At 38.7% G+C, this 19,063-nt stretch overlaps 1 protein-coding gene across 5 annotated transcripts in view; it reads right to left on the bottom strand.

Moving 5' to 3' along the window:
* Positions 1-19,063, bottom strand: part of ninaC (STKc_myosinIII_N_like and MYSc_Myo21 domain-containing protein ninaC) — a 266,558-nt gene that overhangs the window by 72,730 nt on the left and 174,765 nt on the right. For all 5 annotated transcript variants that reach the window (XM_083139403.1, XM_083139402.1, XM_083139401.1 and 2 more), the window contains one exon: positions 187-291. In XM_083139403.1, the coding sequence (XP_082995529.1) occupies positions 187-291 (105 nt within the window). The remainder of the gene's footprint in view (positions 1-186; positions 292-19,063) is intronic.

Consider the following 19,063-nt stretch of genomic DNA (forward strand, 5'->3'; position numbering starts at 1 on the left):
TGTCATTGTTTTCGCACTTTCACACGCTGTTGGAATGTGATGACAATGTATTGTGACACTTTCTAATTTGCTGACAACATGTATGTACTGTTTCATAACAGGCGGAAGCTAGGTCAAGAGAGTACTACACCTATCAGCTAGACTAGTGTTTACACAACACACATAAGACAAGCGAAGAACACTTACCTCGACTGTTTCCCTCAGTATGTACGCAATCTGCTTCTCCTTCAATTTCTCGTTCCTCTTCTTCAACCCTTGGACAAGGTCAGTCACAGAACCACCTGTGCACAGCTGAAACGAACAAAAAGTCACCAATCAGTCTCGTGGACGTTTGTATTGTATCTGCTAAGCGTCTGTGCAAAAACTGATCCTGTCTTCGTAAGACAAGGCATGAGGCTTAAGTGGGTTAGGTTCATTAAAATTATAAAAGAACTTTATTACTTGCAATGACCTCCTTCTGCATTAACGCATATTACATCACAACAACAATAATAATTTGATCGTTACTATTCTAAGGCAGAGTATTTTTAGTTAAAATTCAACAATGCAATTAACAGTCGGTTAAAAAGTCACGCTCTTGATTCTCAGTACTATGCTAGATCGTATTTTACGTTGATGCTCCAGATACATAAAACTGTGCAGAGTTTATTTATGTACTTAAAACACGAAACACAACTCTGTACTCACACCAGGACAGATTTCTTTGTTGTACATTAACACTTCATGTCACGCTTATCGAGCAATCTTAATGTAAGCTTTTACTATGATAGGTGTTATGTAGAAAATGTGGAACGTTTCAGCTAGTTTAGCTACGTACAAAGTTCAAACACTTTCGTGCCGAATGACTTAATTAACCTTTAATATTTTACAATCTTTTATATTTCCTTCTCAATTTGAACAAAGAGAGATAATATTCTTATCTACATATATAATATGGTGCAGATCGTAGCTGCGGTGGAAGGTAGGCAACATACGCAAATTCTAAAAAAATGCTTATATTTATTAATGTTATTAGTTTATCTCGTGATGATATTTCTCCTACTGGTTCTTTAATCTAGCAGTTATAAATCCAGATAAATCTATCATCAATGAGTCAATGTACGAACGCGCAGAGATAAAGTATGTATGAAATAGCAGATTTCTATCCTCTACAGATTGTTTCATTCTGAAATTTCATTATAGTGTTAATAATTTTCTGCCTCATAGTTATTGTACACATAACTTTTATTACGCATCTTGCCAAGTCGCATCAATTATATATGACTGAAGTTTGAAGCTTTTTGTTTTTGTTGTTAAGTCCGTTTTATGCACAGATAAGGCTAATTGGGATTGGACCTACAGTTTAAAGTGTGATCCGAACCACATTGCGCCTCCACGGGGTATCGAACCCGGGACCCTACGACGATACCACTACGCCATGGAGGCTTATACAGGGTGATTCTGAACAATTGGGACAAACTACAGGAGGTGATTTCAATGAACAAAAAGGTTCATATGAACATATGTCCAGAAATGCATATGTTCCAAGATAGATGGCACCACTCGTCGTCATGGTGATAGTTGCTCGTAAGAGCATTAGTGTGTCATATGTGTGTGTGAAAATCCGGCCACAGTTCCATGGTGCACTGTGAACCATTGGCGTTGAGAAGGGGGTGGGGGCTTGGAAATTTACATATATAAACCTTTATTTAGATCGGGTACTAACAATGTGAATACCAGAATATATTTTGATTTGAAGATGTGCCCCACTCCTAATGTTTTGGCCCACCCACTGTAGGCCCAACAGTAATAAAGTTCCATTAGTTAGTATTCCACCAGAACACGGTAAAAAAAAAGTGTTACATCGAACAATGAGTGTAAAATTCAGGAACCAGGTCAGAACGTCATGTTTTCATAAGTCTACCCCTTAATCCAAATAAATGGCTCCATGATTTTTAAATTCCAAAAGAATATTTTTTTTTATGTGAGAGGAGACAACATAAACTTTATGACTAAAATTTCTCCTTAACTTTCAAAGATTTTTCTTGATCGAGCTATAAGTTAATAAAAATTAAATGACAGTAATAATAAAGTACGAACCCTAAAAAAAATTCTAACAACATCCATCCCAAATCCAATTCTTCCGCTATTAATAACGTTCTAAAAGAGTTATTATTTTTGTGCATGAATATGTAAGTGCATGACGTCAATAGTGTGCAGTATCAAGTATCACGGAAAATTTCACACGTCAATTCGACTTTATCGATTTCCCAAGCGTTCTGTCCCTTCGTTAGAGCGCAAACAGAGCATGTAAAACCAATATTGGTCGTTCGATTCACTTCTAATCGATTTCCCTGAAAACATCGAATTAAAAAAAATCGCAATTTTCAACGATCGATCAAGCAATCAACACCGGATAGAAGAAGGATTAATCGTGAATTCCTGTGCTCTTCCTGCTGTGAATTTAGGTTTTCCACATTTTAACTGATTATTCTGCTTCAGTTAATTTCTGCAGTTCTCTTTACTGTATAGAATCGAGAGAAAAGAGAAAGAAATTAGCGGAAGGGAGGGGTGAGTGAGTGAGTGAGTGAGTGAGTGAGTGAGTGAGAGAGAGAGAAAGAGAGAGAGAGAGCAGAGCAAGAAGCAAAGAAAGGAATTCTTTGAAGAATTTTAACGGGAGTTACGATATATTGATTTTCCTCAGGCCCAGTGGCGGCGATTAGGGTGGGGGGCGGTTGCCGCCCCCCCCCCCACTTTTTGCCACCTTTGCTCCCGCACAATGCTAAATCTTATGTATCAAGGAAAAGTAATTGCCCCCCCTAGTTTTGGAACCGAATCGCCGCCACTGCTCAGGCCCGTAGCTAGAATTGATCTCCAGGGGGGACCTTTGTAAACCAAGTCAATTTCTGAAAAGTTTAACAGTATAAAATGAAGGTGTGGGGTGGGGGTGATCATTACGTTAACATAAAATATAGAAATATCATACAAAACATCTCAACATCTGCTGCTAACATCATCCATTGCTACGCACACCATACTACTTTTGATGATACAAATGAATGGCTTATTGCAGAAAGGGACCTGAGTCACATTTTTGAGGTATCGGAGTTAATGGTATTTTTGATGTTTCTAGTTACGGACACATCTTTTAGTGCAGAAAGGACGTCAGTCACACGAGGCTATAGCCAAGAAAATGCACAGTGAAAAGTGTACTTTAATGCAGAAAGGTACCCGAGTCACTGACTAGGGTCCTTTTCTGCAATAAACGCTACTCTGTAGCGACGGACACTGGTCCCCTTTCACAGAGAAAGAGAAATAACCGTGTGGAAAATAAACTTGGCAACTCTGAAACAAGTGACAAGCGATTTCCTAAAAAAAAAATGTCTGTAGCCGTGGTCTGTAGAGGGTAATATGTGTTAGTGCAGAGCGGTGGCAACTGTTGTTAGAGGTTTTGTTGCTTGTATTACAGATATGCAGGACGATAGTAGTGTTAGCGACGTGAGCGTTGACAGTCCAAGAAAACGTCGGAAAGGAATTCGACATCCGGGAACATATGCCAGAAATGTGATTAGAAGTGCAAGGGTGAATGGACAGGAGTATGTGAATTATAGGGGTGTTACAACACCTGCGAAAAGAGTGCGGTCGCCTTGTAAGTGCCCAAAAGAATGTTATGAACAATTCAACGAAGACGAACAACGTGCAGTTTTTGACATATTGTATAGAATGCAAAGTAAAGATGAACAGGATATACATTTGCAGAGAATGATCCATGTTGAAAATGTTAAGACACATCGTCCACGCAAAGAAGATGCTACGTTACACAAAAAGTCGTTTAAGTACCACGTACTACTGGCAAGTTGCAAGATACAAGTTTGTCGTGAGGCGTTTTGCAGACTTTATGATGTGTCAGAGAAAAGAATAAGACGTTTGCGGACGTTACTGTTAGAGGGCAAAATACCTCATGATATGCGCGGACAGAGCAAAAGTGGGAATATGATTAAGGCTGAGGATATACAGGCAGTGCATGGACATATCGCGTCTTTTCCAACTAAACGTGGACACTATGCAGACATCAAATACCTACATGAAAACCTGTCAATTCAAAAGATGTATGAACTGTATAAAGAAAAATACTCTCCGTCCAGAATAAAATACAGTTTCTACTACAAGTATTTTAAGGAAAATTTTGCGTTTCGTTTCGGGAGGCCACAAGTAGACACGTGTGGTTTCTGTGAAGACCAGACTAACAAAATGAAGAGTACTCTTAAATGACAATGCAAAAAGAGTTGCTGCTGCCGAATTAATAGTTCATAAAAGACGATCAAACAAGTTTCACAGCACTGAAGGAATGTGAAACTTTGTCTCGTTGTAGGGAAGATACAGTGGGGCTGTGTTTCGATTTCATGCAAAATCTGGACCTACCAAAAGTTCCTGTACAAGACATGTTCTATTTGCGTCAGCTGACTGTAAATATGTTTTGTGTGTTTAACATGAAAACAGGACATTCTCAGTTTTACCTGTATCATGAGGACAAGCAGGAAAAGGACCAAATGCCGTGGGGTGGTGTCTTTCCTGTTAGATTATATTGCAGACAATGTGCCTCTTAGTGTATAGAATTGCATCTTTTCTCGGACAATTGTCCTGCACAAAATAAAAATCACACATTGTGTCGCGTTCTACTAGCATTAACAGACACAGGAAGATTTCACAAAATCGTGCATCATTTTCCTATCAGAGGTCACTCATATCTTCCATGTAACCGGCAGTTTAGTGTGATTCGACGTGCCATCAGACGTTGCAGCAATATTTATACGTTGTACGAACTGTGTACGTTAATCTGTAATGCAGCTCGGGGCGGTAAAAATACTGTCAAACTTATTGACACCAGTAACATTATTGATTTCGCAACGTGGGGGCCTCATGTCTACAAAAAAATGTGGCATCTGTGGAAACTACCATGTGTTCCTACAAGAATAGGCAGTATTTTCAGATTTCCATGTATCATTACTTTGAATACTGTGTTGAACATAAGGGTACTGTCAAGGTTTCCGAATTCATCAGAGGTTTGAGGTCTTACACCTTCTCTGTCCAAAGGTGCAAGAATTGTAATTCCTACGCCACGTACGTTCCCAGTTGCACGTATGCCGATCAAGCTTACTAAATTGAAGGACATACGAACTGCCTTGTCATATGTACCAGACGACGTCAAAGGATTTTATGAAGATATTCTTCAGTGGCCCACTACACGCGCCAATGAAACAGACTCCGATGTAGAATAACACATGCATGTATGAGCTCGTACATTATTGTACTTCAAACACCGACAATAAAGTCCAGAAAGTGCAGTACACTGTCATTTATTGTTGAATCTATAATTTTCTGTAGCATATATAACATAACCTAACCTAACCTAGCGTATGTGGCAACGACAAACGGGGGTTTGTAGGATATTTCTTGTCTTATATCTCACAGTTTCCACTGTTATTGCAGAAAGGTACCGGAGTCACAACTTTTTCATCTCCACTGTCTCTAGCAGCATACTGCAGGGGGGCGCATTGAGGGTTGCAAAATTAACAATTCACTGAATATTTGAGCCAACAAAGGGAACATTTCTTTCTTACACTATCAATATTATACGATTTTTCTTGTTTTTCTCGGAACTGTGCAAAAGTGACTCAGGTCCCTTTCTGCAATAAGCCATTCAAATATATATTTACATCATACAAGAAAAAAATGCACAATATTCATAGTGCCTAGCATACATTCCATCTTCGGCGGAAGCAATACAACTTCCCTTCGTTTCCAAAATTTGGGAGCTGTTGACCTTTAACGCAGGTGTGGAAGGAATGTGGATGGATGATGACGTCAAAGTCGCAGATTTCTGTCCAAAAAAGGGAGACCGCAAAAGGAAAACCAAAAGATACAGATAAACAATCTTCCCTGTGAAATAACTTTTTCAAGTCTAGATAATCTTCTAAATACTTGCCGCTACTTCTGCTCATAAACAAGATGAACGAATGTAATAACTGCTGTTCATGTTCTGTGTATTTATCCTTCACAGAGTTGTGAGCGAAATAATATACCCTGTCTAAATTTTCAATCTGCACTGCACACAAATGATACAAAATAGTTTTACATAATGTCAAGGGCCCCGTGGCGGAATGGTTAGCACATCGCGCTACGATGCCAGGGTTACAGGGTTCGAATCACGGCCTGGGCATGGATGTTTGTGTGTTCATTCATCAATTTCATCATGTGATCGCTCATCCCCATCTTCGCAAATTAGCCAAAAGAGGCACAAGAAGCGAAGTAAAATAATGCAAAGCAATCAACACAATGTCAAGGGGCTGACGGCAGTGCCAGGGAGGGCTAAGCCCCCCTTGGCTCCTGCCTGGCTACGGGCCTGATTTTACTTCGCATTTCTGCCACTTTTGACTAATCGCGAAGATGAGGATGAATGGTGATACGATGATACAGTCCCGTAGCGAGAGGTAGGCTATATGGGGGCTGAAGCATAGGGGGCCATACACAGCCTAAAAAAATCTATAAAAATCTATATATAAAAATGGATGTATGTATATATGTTTGTTCCGGCATAACTCTCGAATGCCTGGAGAGATTTCAACTAAACTTGGAACACATATCGCTTACAATCTGGAAAGAAATACTGTGGTGGTGAGACACCCCTTGCACCCCTAGGGGTGGGGGTGGGAAGCGGTGACATGTAAAAATAATCGAAAACGACCGATATTAGTGTGGAATTCATAATTTACGGGGTTGCTAAGATGAATAGTGACACTCCCAATGCCGTTCAACTCCAAGACACCCCTGGCACTCCTAGGGGTGGGAGTGGAAATGGGGTATCATGTAAAACGACCGATATTAGGGTGGAATCCATAGTTTTCGGGGTCGCTAAGATGAATAGTGACACTCCCAATGCCGTTCAACTCCAGGACACCCCTGGCACCCCTAGGGTGGGGGTGGGAAGGGGGTAACATGTAAAACGACCGATATTAGTGTGGAATCCATAGTTTTCGGGGTCGCTAAGATCAATAGTAACACTCCTAGTGCCGTTCAACTCCAAGTTCATTTTACACTATAGTTAGAGTTCATTATTTTCCTGTCTAATATAAGATTGGGATAAATAAAAACCTAAGCAACGCCGGCTAATCAGCTAGTAATAAATAAAATAGAAGAATATGCGACTGAGAAAATTGCCCTTGGTAGAGGTATGTATATTCTTGTAACACACTGCTAGAATTTTCTGTTTCCCAAAATAATAGCACGTTTCTGAAGATTTCCTTATTACAGACTACAACATGGCTGAAATGTTTTCAAATATGCTAAATATCACATTAGAGGCAATATCGAAGGAGGCACATAAAATGTCGGTACTTGGTAGTGCAGGGGGTGGGGGAGCATCAAACTACAATCCTAACTAGGGAGCTAAAATATATAGCCACAGGGTTGCGACGATGAGATGGGTGAAGGGAAAATCACAAATATACATGGACAACACAACGTAAATCCTACAGAGGTTTAACCTGGAAAGGCGCCAGAGCCCCGTTAGTCTACAAAATACAAGTTACGATTTAATTTCACTCAAACGTGTGAATTTCCTAATACTTGTTTTTCAATACAACCTCGTATAAGTTCGTCGAGTTTGTTAATGACGATCCTGCATTTTCGTTATACACGGTACATTAATTTTATGCACAACTTTCTTCCCGAAAAGAAACTAACAGCTCAGAAGCGAGCTCATAACGCAGCCATTCTCCCCTTCTTTATCTCACGGGGGAAATGCCTCCCCATCCCCCGTGTAATTCACGCTGCCAGTTCTTTGAATAATGAAGTGCAGCGTTTCGTAAAGTCAAGTTGTAACTGTTGAAGCAGGGGGTTATTTATTGCGAAGTTTCTGTCCGCCATTCTTAAGCTTTTCTTCTCAATATCAGTATACTTACCACACCAATAAGTAATAAGTTGAAATTTACTGCTGGTTTCGATATTATCTACTCGAAGCGTAACGAGGATAGTGTGATAATTGTTTGGTCATGATGGCTGAGCGCTGTAATTATATGCAATTATAGCAATATACATGCGAGGGTGGTCGGCTCATTGAGAACGATTTGTTTCCAGCTGATAATAGCTCTGCTCAACGGAAACAGACTTCTCTTGGAATCAAGAGAGTAAATCTACCACATAAATATTGTAAGTCTGCTTGCCACGTGCACTCATACATTACTCGTTTCGGTTCTCTCTTCAACTGCATGTCAAATCCTTTGTACTTCACAGAAATATTCACGAGACTGCACTACATTCCCTGTTAATTATATACATGTGTTGGAAAAATGGCCTACATAACTCTTTCGATCCAGAAAATAAACAAGTACGGGCCATCAAAATGTAACAAGCAAGGCTGTAAGGTCGAGATGCAGGTATTTGTATAATACGTATTTGTTTCTTTATTTAACATCGCTTTTCTGCCACGATGATTGATTGATTGATTGTGTTTATTTTACTTCACTTCTCTGCAACTTCTGGATAATCTCGAAGATGAGGATGAGTGATGATATGATGAAATTGATGAAGAAACACTTACAAAAAACACAATGCCCAGGTTGGGGTTCGAACCCGTGACCCCTGGCGATAATAATACGTATTTGTATTGTATATGTAACTATTACATTTTTGTTCTATTATTTACTATACCTAAGGTCATTTTTAGTATTATATGGTGTGATAATAATAGACGTGCAGTGTTTAAAAGACCTGCTTTTTACACTTTGTAGCGTATACATACACTTATAAATATTTGCAAAATTTCCTATTCATTAGGGGATTTTGTTTTAATATGAACTCTTACATGAATTGGAATTGTTGTGTTAAGCCCACTTTATACACAGAAAGGCTAATCGGGACTGAACCTATAGTTTAAAGTGGAATGCGAGCCACTGTGTCATGTACCTGCACCGGTAATCGAACCCGGGACCCCTTGATTATAAGGCGACAACGTTACCTCTACGCCATCGGGGAGGTCAGAACTCTTAATTGAGAAAAAGGTGCTAATGCATTTGCATTTCTATTGAGCATGTAATTAGATATATCATTTGTTATATTAATTGCCATGAGTGTTTCCGCTTTCCTATTAATGATGAAAAATAATTGTATAACTTTTATAAATGTAATCTGTGTATCTGAGGTCGTATCAAAGCCATTCGGAAAAACGAAAACTTAATAAATGATCATGTTGTTCATCATTGAAACTTTAATTGCTTGATCAGACTTGTAATTCGAGTTCTTGATTTATTACATTGGTAATATATATTTAACATACATTTAGCTATAAAAATCAATTTATAAAATGTAATGTAGAGATGGTTAAGTGGAAGAAAAGGTTTGTGCCTTAACTTCGCCATCCAAAACAAGGAATAAATAAATAAATAAATAAATAAATAAATACGGCTTAATAAAAAGATAAATCTTTGAACATGAAAACCTTGTTCAGTTGGAACTTTATGATCAACATTGTATCGTAAAAACTTCGTCTCGGAAGAAATATTTAACAGCTTCATGCCAGTCTTATATTAGTAAGAAAAAATATGTTTATAGAGATTGACTTACGTCCAAGTATCTGTTCTGTCAAAACCCACTAGCATGGTAAGGAGTGTTCTGCTTATTCATTTTAAATAAGCTATTCAAGGTGCAGATAAGTAGGGTCTACTGATTTCGTTTATTGAAGCATGAAATAAGTCAGAGGTGTATATTATAACATTATACATAATCTATGGCTCGTAATTTCGGTATATTTATTAATGATGTGGTTAGATATCATTTTCTTGCTCTGAAAAGTAATGCTGGTGGGAAAAAAATTACATTAAATGCTCTGAGACACGATAATGTTGACACACGCCGCTGAGATCTTACGGGCGATGAAAATCAGACGATTAGAAATTCCTCAATGACTTTCACCCGTCATAAATCAGACAAAAAATTCATTTCCAGCTTACGAAAAATTCAGATGTGATCGTGCACGCCTGCGCACGGTTTCTGCCATTGCAAAAGTACGCCCATGCGGGCTCTCTCACAACGTAATGCCCATCAACAACGCCAATAAAATATTGCACTTGAGTATTTCTAAAAGCACGCCCAAATGATAGCGAGGACATGGAGTTTCACTTATGCTAACGAGCACGTTGAAGATGGTACCACAAAGTTCCGAAGTAATAATCAGAGGGGAAAAAATCGGATTTACACTAATCACGGGATATGGACTATAAAATAGGAGGTTGCATGTTAAATCATACAAACATTATCCTATTCGGGGTGTAAGGGGGTGCTTCTTCCATGTAGTGCACCCAATAGTCAACCTCACTTCCACGTAGTACACCCTGGACTGCAGACTAACGAGGCTCTGGCGACTGGCCCTATGGCCAGTATAATTTTGTTTGTGTTGTCCTGTGTTTTGTCCTTATTTGTGTTGAGTACTCCTTTACAGCCTCAGCTTTTAACCAAAGTCAGAAGATTTTAATATTTTATGATTTTAGTTCTGCAACGTTAGAGTTGTTATATGTAACGATAAGGGGCTGGACCCCGTATAATGTGACGGGTGCAAAATAGCCTTAGTGCTGACGCACCCAAAATTTTAAATTCAAATCAAATCAAAATCAAAATTATCCTATTCATGGGCGTCGGGAGCTTCCCCCTTTAGGAAATTGGTATCGTTTCATGTCAAATTAGAAAAAAAGCAATGACAGAAATAAAGTTCAGTAAAATAGTATTCCAACAGAATAACCAAAGTTATGACCCTAAAGGATTTTGACCCTGCTACATCAGTTATGTCACCAGACATTATTAGTTATTAGTTAATTACGACGATGAGGACGAATGGAGAACTGGATTCAAACCTAGGACCTCTGATGTCGCAGCGCGTTACAGAAACCACCATACATCTTCATGTTTTGGGTACGATTTCATAGCTAGTTTAGGAATGCTGGTATGTCAACTTTATCCAAAAGTCCCTTAGGACAACCCCCGAAGAGCTTTGTCAACCAAGGCACGGTGCATACATACTTTACTAAGGATAATATTGAACACACACACATAGTGGTGTGGTTGTGAGTGTGTCCCTCTCTCTCTCCCTCTTACAAGAAACCATTAACAGATCTAAATGAATAAAAACATACGCACAATAAAAGTAAAACAAGAATGCAAGACAAATATAATTATGTAATCTAATTAAGGCAAAACTAAACGAAATCCTATACCTAATTGATATATATTATAAAATATATTATTGTATATGGTGAACTAGCAGTTATGGCCAATGTACATAGTCTGTGCATAGCATTGATTATGCATCTTGTTTATATGTCTTATGGATGATTTAAGTTTTAATCATGTAATCCACCTTGTTACAAGTTTGAATATATTTAATTATCAAGTTCCAATCTTGAGATGTTTATTTCTGTTTATGTCATTAATATTAAGACATAACACTAATAAGACTATTCCAATTATTTTCTAATTTATTGACATCTGTATCCAGTTCGAAAAGGAATTAGTTTGCTACTTTATAAATATCTGATTTAAGTATACATACAAGTAACAAATGCATTCCTTTACATGCATTTAATGCATTTTAAATATTTAGTTATTTGCTTTTATATTTAATAACATTATAAATATGTATATCGTATAATTATATAGCCTATACGTGTGTGTGTGTGTGCAGATTAAAACCTTTCTCCCCCACCAGTGTTCAATTATTTCTCACATGTGAAAAGGTCACTCGTTACAGCAATTACCAGCAGTTAGCTCGAAATTAACAAAAGTGGAGATCGCGATGTTCATCTGTAGTGACTGTTTGTACTCCGAAATGTTTTGTTTTTCTTTCCCCAAAACATCCATCCTTTAGGGCACAAATAAGACAACTGTATGTCACATATACAACCGTTAGGGTACAACTGTCAAATGACGATTCTTTTTCGTTGCACGCAGACACACTTGCCGAGACTTCACGGTTCAGACGTAACGTACAGGAATGCATCGTGCTCCATGAAATTTTCTTGGTACACACGTGGCAGCAGAGAAACATATAGCCAACATCCGTTATGTAGCAGAGAGCGTGTTATGGAGTGTAAGCTTCAGAGTTCAAAAACCTTCTCTTGTGTGAGCATTATAAACGCATTGCCAACTTATGAGACAAATCCTTCTTGTGTACAGTCAGCCAATAAAAACTGGACCCTTAGATTCTGAAATTCTTCCCTCAAATTCATTGTCTATCTCCACGGCGCTGAGCTAACCCCAACAACACATTTTCAATGCTAAATTCGGTGTGTGGTGTATTTTACTTCAAATTTCTGCCCCTTTTGGCCTTTTGCGACGATGAGGATGAGTCATAATTATAATAAACTAGCTGATTACCCGGCGTTGTCGGGTATTTATATATCCCAATCTTGTATTAGACAGGCAAATAATGAATTCTAACTATAGTGTAAAATGTAACTAATTTTAACTGAGATCGTGAATGTCACCAATTAGCTTAGCGACTCGAAAACTATGAACTATGGATTCGACACTAATCTAGATCATTTGTGGAATTTTATTTTTCACCCCCTCTCACCCCCCATGCCGATAGGTGATGAACTTGGAGTTGAACCGCATTGGGAGTGTCACGAAAACTATGAATTCCATTCGCAACACAGCCTGAATGTTAGACAACCCGAGAAACACTATCGTTGTGCGGATTGCATAGAGTCACGGATGTCTGTTTGTGCGGAATTTAATATCTCTGGTTCTAGATTATTTTTACATGTCACCTCTTCCCACCACACCTCTAAGGGTGCCAGGGGCGTCTTACCCCAAAATATTCTTTCCAGATTGCAAATGATACGTGTACCAAGTTTGATTGAAATTGCTCCAGGCGTTCGAGAGTTATGCCGGAACAAACAAATATACACACACACACACACACATAAATTCCTTTTTTATATATACCGGGTGAATCACCTAAAACGTGCACCCCAAATATTTCAGAAATGGAAGGTGCTATTGATGTGCTGTTTTCACAGAAATGAAATGTAACCAAGGGCTCATAATTGTAGCCCATACACAGATTTTTATAATTATTAGAATGTGCATTTATTTTAGAAAGTTACATTTTTTCAAATGGAACAATGCCTATTGACAGTAACAAAATAAAACTAGAGTAAATTAGAATGTCAATGATGTTTTTTTCAGGATTCTAGTACAACTAGTTTTCGAGCTATCGTAGTTTGAAAATTGTACAGACCGGCAGTTGTCCGCTCCATTCAACTGCTCAGTTACGAGGCTCTTATGTTCGTATGTTTGTTTCCTTTACATTCCACTGATTGCATTGCGACTTCCTTGTCAGTTACGTGGTGATAGTGCAAGAAGTCGGACGTGGTGCAAGATGGTGTTTACCAATGCTGAAAGACCCGACATGTTAATGGTGTATGGAGAATGTAGGAGGAATGCTGTTAGTGCTTGTGCTCTGTACGCGGAACAATATCCCGATAGAGGTCACCCATCGCTACAATTATTTGTGAATCTCTTCAACCAATTACGTAAAACTGGAAGTGTAACACCCAGAAAACGTAACAGAAACAAACGAGTGACTGGAGAAGAGGGTGAAATTAATGTTCTCGCTGCTGTTGCTGTACATCCGCACGTTAGTTCTCGTGCAATCGCCCGAGGAAGTGGCATGAGTCAGGCAAGTGTACTACGCGTTCTCCACCGTCATAAGTTCCATCCGTATCATGTCTCTCTCCATCAAGAGCTGCATAGAAATGATTTCGAGAATCGTGTTAACTTTTGTAAGTGGGCATTAAGACAAGATACACCAGATTTATCAAGTATCTTGTTTAGTGATGAAGCAACACTTACAAATCATGGCCAAGTATACCTCCGAAACATGCACTATTGGTCCGTCAACAATCCCCATTGGCTTCGTCAGGTGGAACGTCAGCGTCCATGGAGTTTAAATCTGTAGTGTGGAATAGTGAACCATCAGCTCATAGGCCTTTTGTTCATAGAAGGAACACTAAATTCCCAAAAGTATCTCAACCTCCTAACAGACCAACTTCCACAGATGTTAGAAGGCGTTCCACTGCAGACTAGAAGGAACATGTGGTATCAGCATGATAGCTGTCCAGCGCATACTGCACGACGTACTACAGCTTGTCTTCACCGATTGTTTCCAAATCGTTGGATTGGACGAAGGGGGCCTGAACCTTGGCTAGCGTGTTCACCAGATGTGACCCCTTTAGATTTTTTTCTCTGGGGTAAGCTAAAAGAGACTGTTTACAAGTACATACCGACTACACCAGATGATATGAAACGACGGATTACTGCTACCTGCGCTGAAATTTCTGATGAAATGCTAGAACGTGTGCATCAATCTTTACATGGCAAACTGGAAGCTTGTATTGATGCTGGTGGGCGTCATTTTGAACACAACCTTTGAAGGCCAATTCTCTTTCTTCTTCAGAATCCAACGATTTTATTTATTCAGTTTTTTTCTTACGTTAGTGCTGACACATGTCGCAGACAACTGCCGGTCTGTACAATTTTAAAACTACGATAGCTCGAAAACTAGTTGTACTAGAATCCGGGGGGAGGGACATTGGCATTCTATTTTACTCTAGTTTTATTTTGTTACTGTCAATAGGCATTGTTCCATTTGAAAAATGTAACTTTCTAAAATAAATACACATTCCAATAATTATAAAAATCAGTGTATGGGCTACAATTATGAGCCCTTGGTTACACTTCATTTCTGTGAAAACAGCACATCAATAATAGCACCTTCCATTTCTGAAATATTTGGGGTGCAAGTTTTAGGTGATTCGCCCGGTATATAATAAATAATAATAATAAAATTTTATATAATATAGAAGATTGATCAAGGGAAACCCAGAAAGAACACCCATGGCCAGGCCGGGATTCGAACCCGGAACCCCAGGTTACTTAGCATATATAACTATTTACGTTACAACCTTACAAAAAAAAGATTAGTAATAGTTCATATTATTATTTATTATTAAAGTAGGGTTACACTTGAGCTAACAATTTACATTACATTGATTCTGTAACTACAAAAACAGCTTTTTGACCTACATGAATTAATTAATATACAGTTATGCTATTTGTTTATAAGTATACATAAAATTGAATATTATGCATTTACATAATTGAAAAATAGAAGAAATAGAAGAAAATAAACATTTTTGCAACTATATTGTATGAAGGAGGCAATGAGGTAGACGAGGCTCGGTGTCAGTATTCATAGATTAATGTCCTGTGCTCATTTGTCTTCAAAACATATTCGCCGGCCTCCGTGGTGGAGCGGTCAGTACAGGGGTTTCGGTTCGAATCCCGGCCTGGGCATGGATGTGCTTTGCGAGTGCTCCTTCATCAATTTCGTCATCATCAATCATTTTCATGATCTCGATTAGCCAAAAGTGGCAAAAATGCGAAGTAAAGTCAATCAACAAACCATGTTCCCCTACTTTCCAGATATTTTACATTGCAAACAAGTGTAATATACTATAACAATATTAACTAAGCGTTAAATCTTAAATTTTGTATCATAGGAAAATAAATCAAGTTTATTCAACATCATTGGATACGATTTGATTTTATTTTTGCTGATTCGCGTCGCTTTTCTTCCACTTTTGGCTAATCACATAACGACGAATATGAGTGAAAAAATGATGAAAGGACACTCATAAAGAACACCCATAGTCAGGCCGGAATTCGAAGCCGGGACCTTTGGCGTCGCAACGCGCCGTGATAACCACTCCAGCACAGAGATGAGATGCACCGAAACGTCGCGAAATGCAGAAAAATATGATTTATTACACGTAAATTATAAGCTTCCATTAATTTAAAGTGCAACTCAGTAAATTCATTGCCATGAATTCCTTCGAGTTTTAAGTCCAGTTTATGCATAGACAGGCTAATCGAGACTGGACCTACAGTGTAATGTGAGAGCAGATCCACAATGCACCTCTACGTGTATCGAACTTGGGACTCCTTGATTACAAGGCAATGACGTTACCGCTATGGTCATACCGCTACACAAATTAAACGGAAAATAACACAAAAAGTGAGGATAAAAGTTCACTTACACAACAAAATTACACAAAAAGGACGCACACACATGAATAGACAGGTGTTTGGGTCATTTGGGTAAGAATAATACAAACTAAGAAGATAATCTATCTTATATATATAAAAATGGATGTGTGTGTGTGTGTGTGTGTGTGTGTGTGTGTGTGTGAGTGAGTGAGTGAGTGAGTGTGTGTGGGTTTGTTTGTTCCGACATAACTCTCGAACGCCTGGACCAATTTCAACCAAACTTGATACACGTATCACTTGCAATCTGGAAAGAAATACTGTGGGGGTAAGACACCCCTGGCACCCCTAGGGGTGGGCTGGGAAGGCGTGACGTAAAAATAATCGAGAACCACCGATATTAAATTCGGCACAAACGGACATCCGTGAGACTATGCAATCCACACAACGACAGTGTTTCTCGGGTTGTCTAACATTCAGGCTGATATGAGTTTGTGTTGCGAAAACGCCCGATATTAGTGTGGAATCCATAGTTTTCGGAGTCAATAAGCTAATTGGTGACATTCACGGTCACATTTAAAATTAGTTACATTTTACACTATAGTTAGAATTCATTATTTGCCTGTCTAATACAAGATTGGGATAAATAAATACCCGGCAACGCCGGATAATGAGCTAGTTAAAATATAAAATACACGAATAGGACAAAGTATGGTCAGCCAATGGATTACAGAGGAAGAAATCAAGAAAAAGATAGAAAGAAAATGAAAGAGAAACGGAGGAAGAATCTTAGTACATATCTTAGCAGAGTTTGCCTGAAAATATTTCTTCCATACGAAACCAAACAATCTAAGTACACCACTGGGCCAGAAGAAAAGGGCAGGCAAAAGGGCAACTGTAATAAACCAATCTACGATCACAGTTGTAAGCATTTGTCACAACCTCATCTAACTTACCTTATTAATGTTTTATGCAATAGCTTGCTAGGGTTTCCCTTAAGGAAAAAAGTGACAATTTCGCACCAGTTGTGCATTTATTTCAATATCGTCGGAATGGGCACTGCTACTTAAAGAAAACCTTGACTATACAAACGAGTATGAATTTCTCCACATGTTGCAATTGGAAGCGGTTTTTTGTAAGGTTATTATTAAGCTAGACATGATGCTTGAAAAATATGATAAGTATTTACAGAATCCCATGTATTCCTTATGAGGACTCAACTTCAAGTTACGGCTAATCAACTGGGAGTTTCGACATTTCCGACGACTAAGACATTGTTCAACGTGTCCTTTTTTTTTTCCGTCCGTGTACTTTTCTAAGTAATTGGATGTTTGATATTCCCGAGAGAACGGATAAAATAATGCTCCCATAAGCGTAATGCATTTCTCCTTGCCTCCTACCGAAATCGTGGCAGTGTTGCCAAATCTGATGCGCATAAAAGAGCTAAATTTCACCTTAAATGGAGCTAGATTTAGGAAGTCTGAATAAAATGCTTCCTATGGTAATTTTAGTTGTCAAAGGGGTGGTGCGCTGCTATTACCGTTAACTTGAAAGTGATGACAATTTATTCTTAGTTTTCACCGTCTAGATCTGTCTGCATCACCCATCTCAATAATCCACTGATGGTCGTGTGAAACCAAAAATAAAGGATTCCCGGGTAACAATATTGTCATCTTCACCTCAGCCACGGCGCTATATAAAAAAGTAGCTGGGGAGGTAAGAGGGGGTGGGGCGATTCAGCCAAGATAACAATATCACGTCACGTGCAAAATGTATACTCATGCCAAAAGTTAGTCCATGTGGGCCGGAGCCAACGATGGTATCATAGTGGGGCAATGGGGCGGGTGCCACAGTTCACAGTCAAACGAGTGCACGAAAGAGCCAGATCTGGCTCCAGAAGAACTACTAAGTTGGCAACAGTGCTCCCCAGCTGCCTCAGAGAGAAGGACCTCGGGGAAATTGTCAACCTTCCCCTTAAATCAGAGCTAGCCCTTCGATTTGCATATTCAGTGAGCAGAAGTTATAAAATAATTGGTTCGCCACTTTTTGTATAATTTATCACACGTGTGAACATTTCTGCAACGGAACGTTGCTTGTTTGTATTGTATCGAGGTTTTTACTGCGTCGTTAACCCTATTTGACATTTATTGTTGCTTTAATATTAATGTCTTTGGTAAAGTGAAAGAAAAGACAACTTATACGCTGCATGAATTTCACAGGTGAATCGGCCAAAACGAATCAGTCAATTAAAACGGTGTGAACTAGAATCTTGCCAGAGTCTCGTGTGTGAATGAACTTAGCTTCTTTCTTTATTTGAAGCGCCACACGAATATAGCAATATTCTCTTTTGAAACACACGTGTAATTACATGTACAGTGGGATCCAGTAGTATTGCTCGGCAAATTGTCCATGACAATTTTCATTATTTTTCTCTTACATCCTATAGGTTTTTATGCGATGGATTTTTATGTATGCTGGTGCAGAAGTTGTCAACAGCTTGTCTTCACTTTCCGTTTAATTATTGAAGCTCTCATTGGGTCAAGTGAAGTGCACAAACATGGTGATGGACAATTTGCACGGTAATACTAATGGATCGCACTGTACGAACAAGAAAGAATAATACGTATCAGAATCACTAAACGACAGACTTGAGTTTAAAAATTCTCGCCTACCCTTGTCACAGATACTTAGTACCCTAACTGCAGTTTGTTTTGCTGTAACGCGAAACTGCCGCTTCAGTTGCCTAGCGTTGTGTTCGTTCCGCGATCTTTGAATTCACTTACAGGCATAAAAAAACAGCATTAACCAAAACACGAAGTATATGTTTGGTAATGTAATTCTAAAGGATTCAGGTAGCGCAGCGATACAGATATTGAATCATACATCCAAATAAGAGCCCCAGTGATTTTCGCACGTTGTAAAGGGTAAGTTAGTGTTGAATCGTCTTTGAAGCTTTAAGAACGTAATTCCTACCGAGGCAACAAAA

This window comes from Lepisma saccharinum, chromosome 17 (genome assembly GCF_977018435.1).
Source record: "Lepisma saccharinum chromosome 17, izLepSacc3.1, whole genome shotgun sequence".
Lineage (NCBI taxonomy): Eukaryota > Metazoa > Arthropoda > Insecta > Zygentoma > Lepismatidae > Lepisma > Lepisma saccharinum.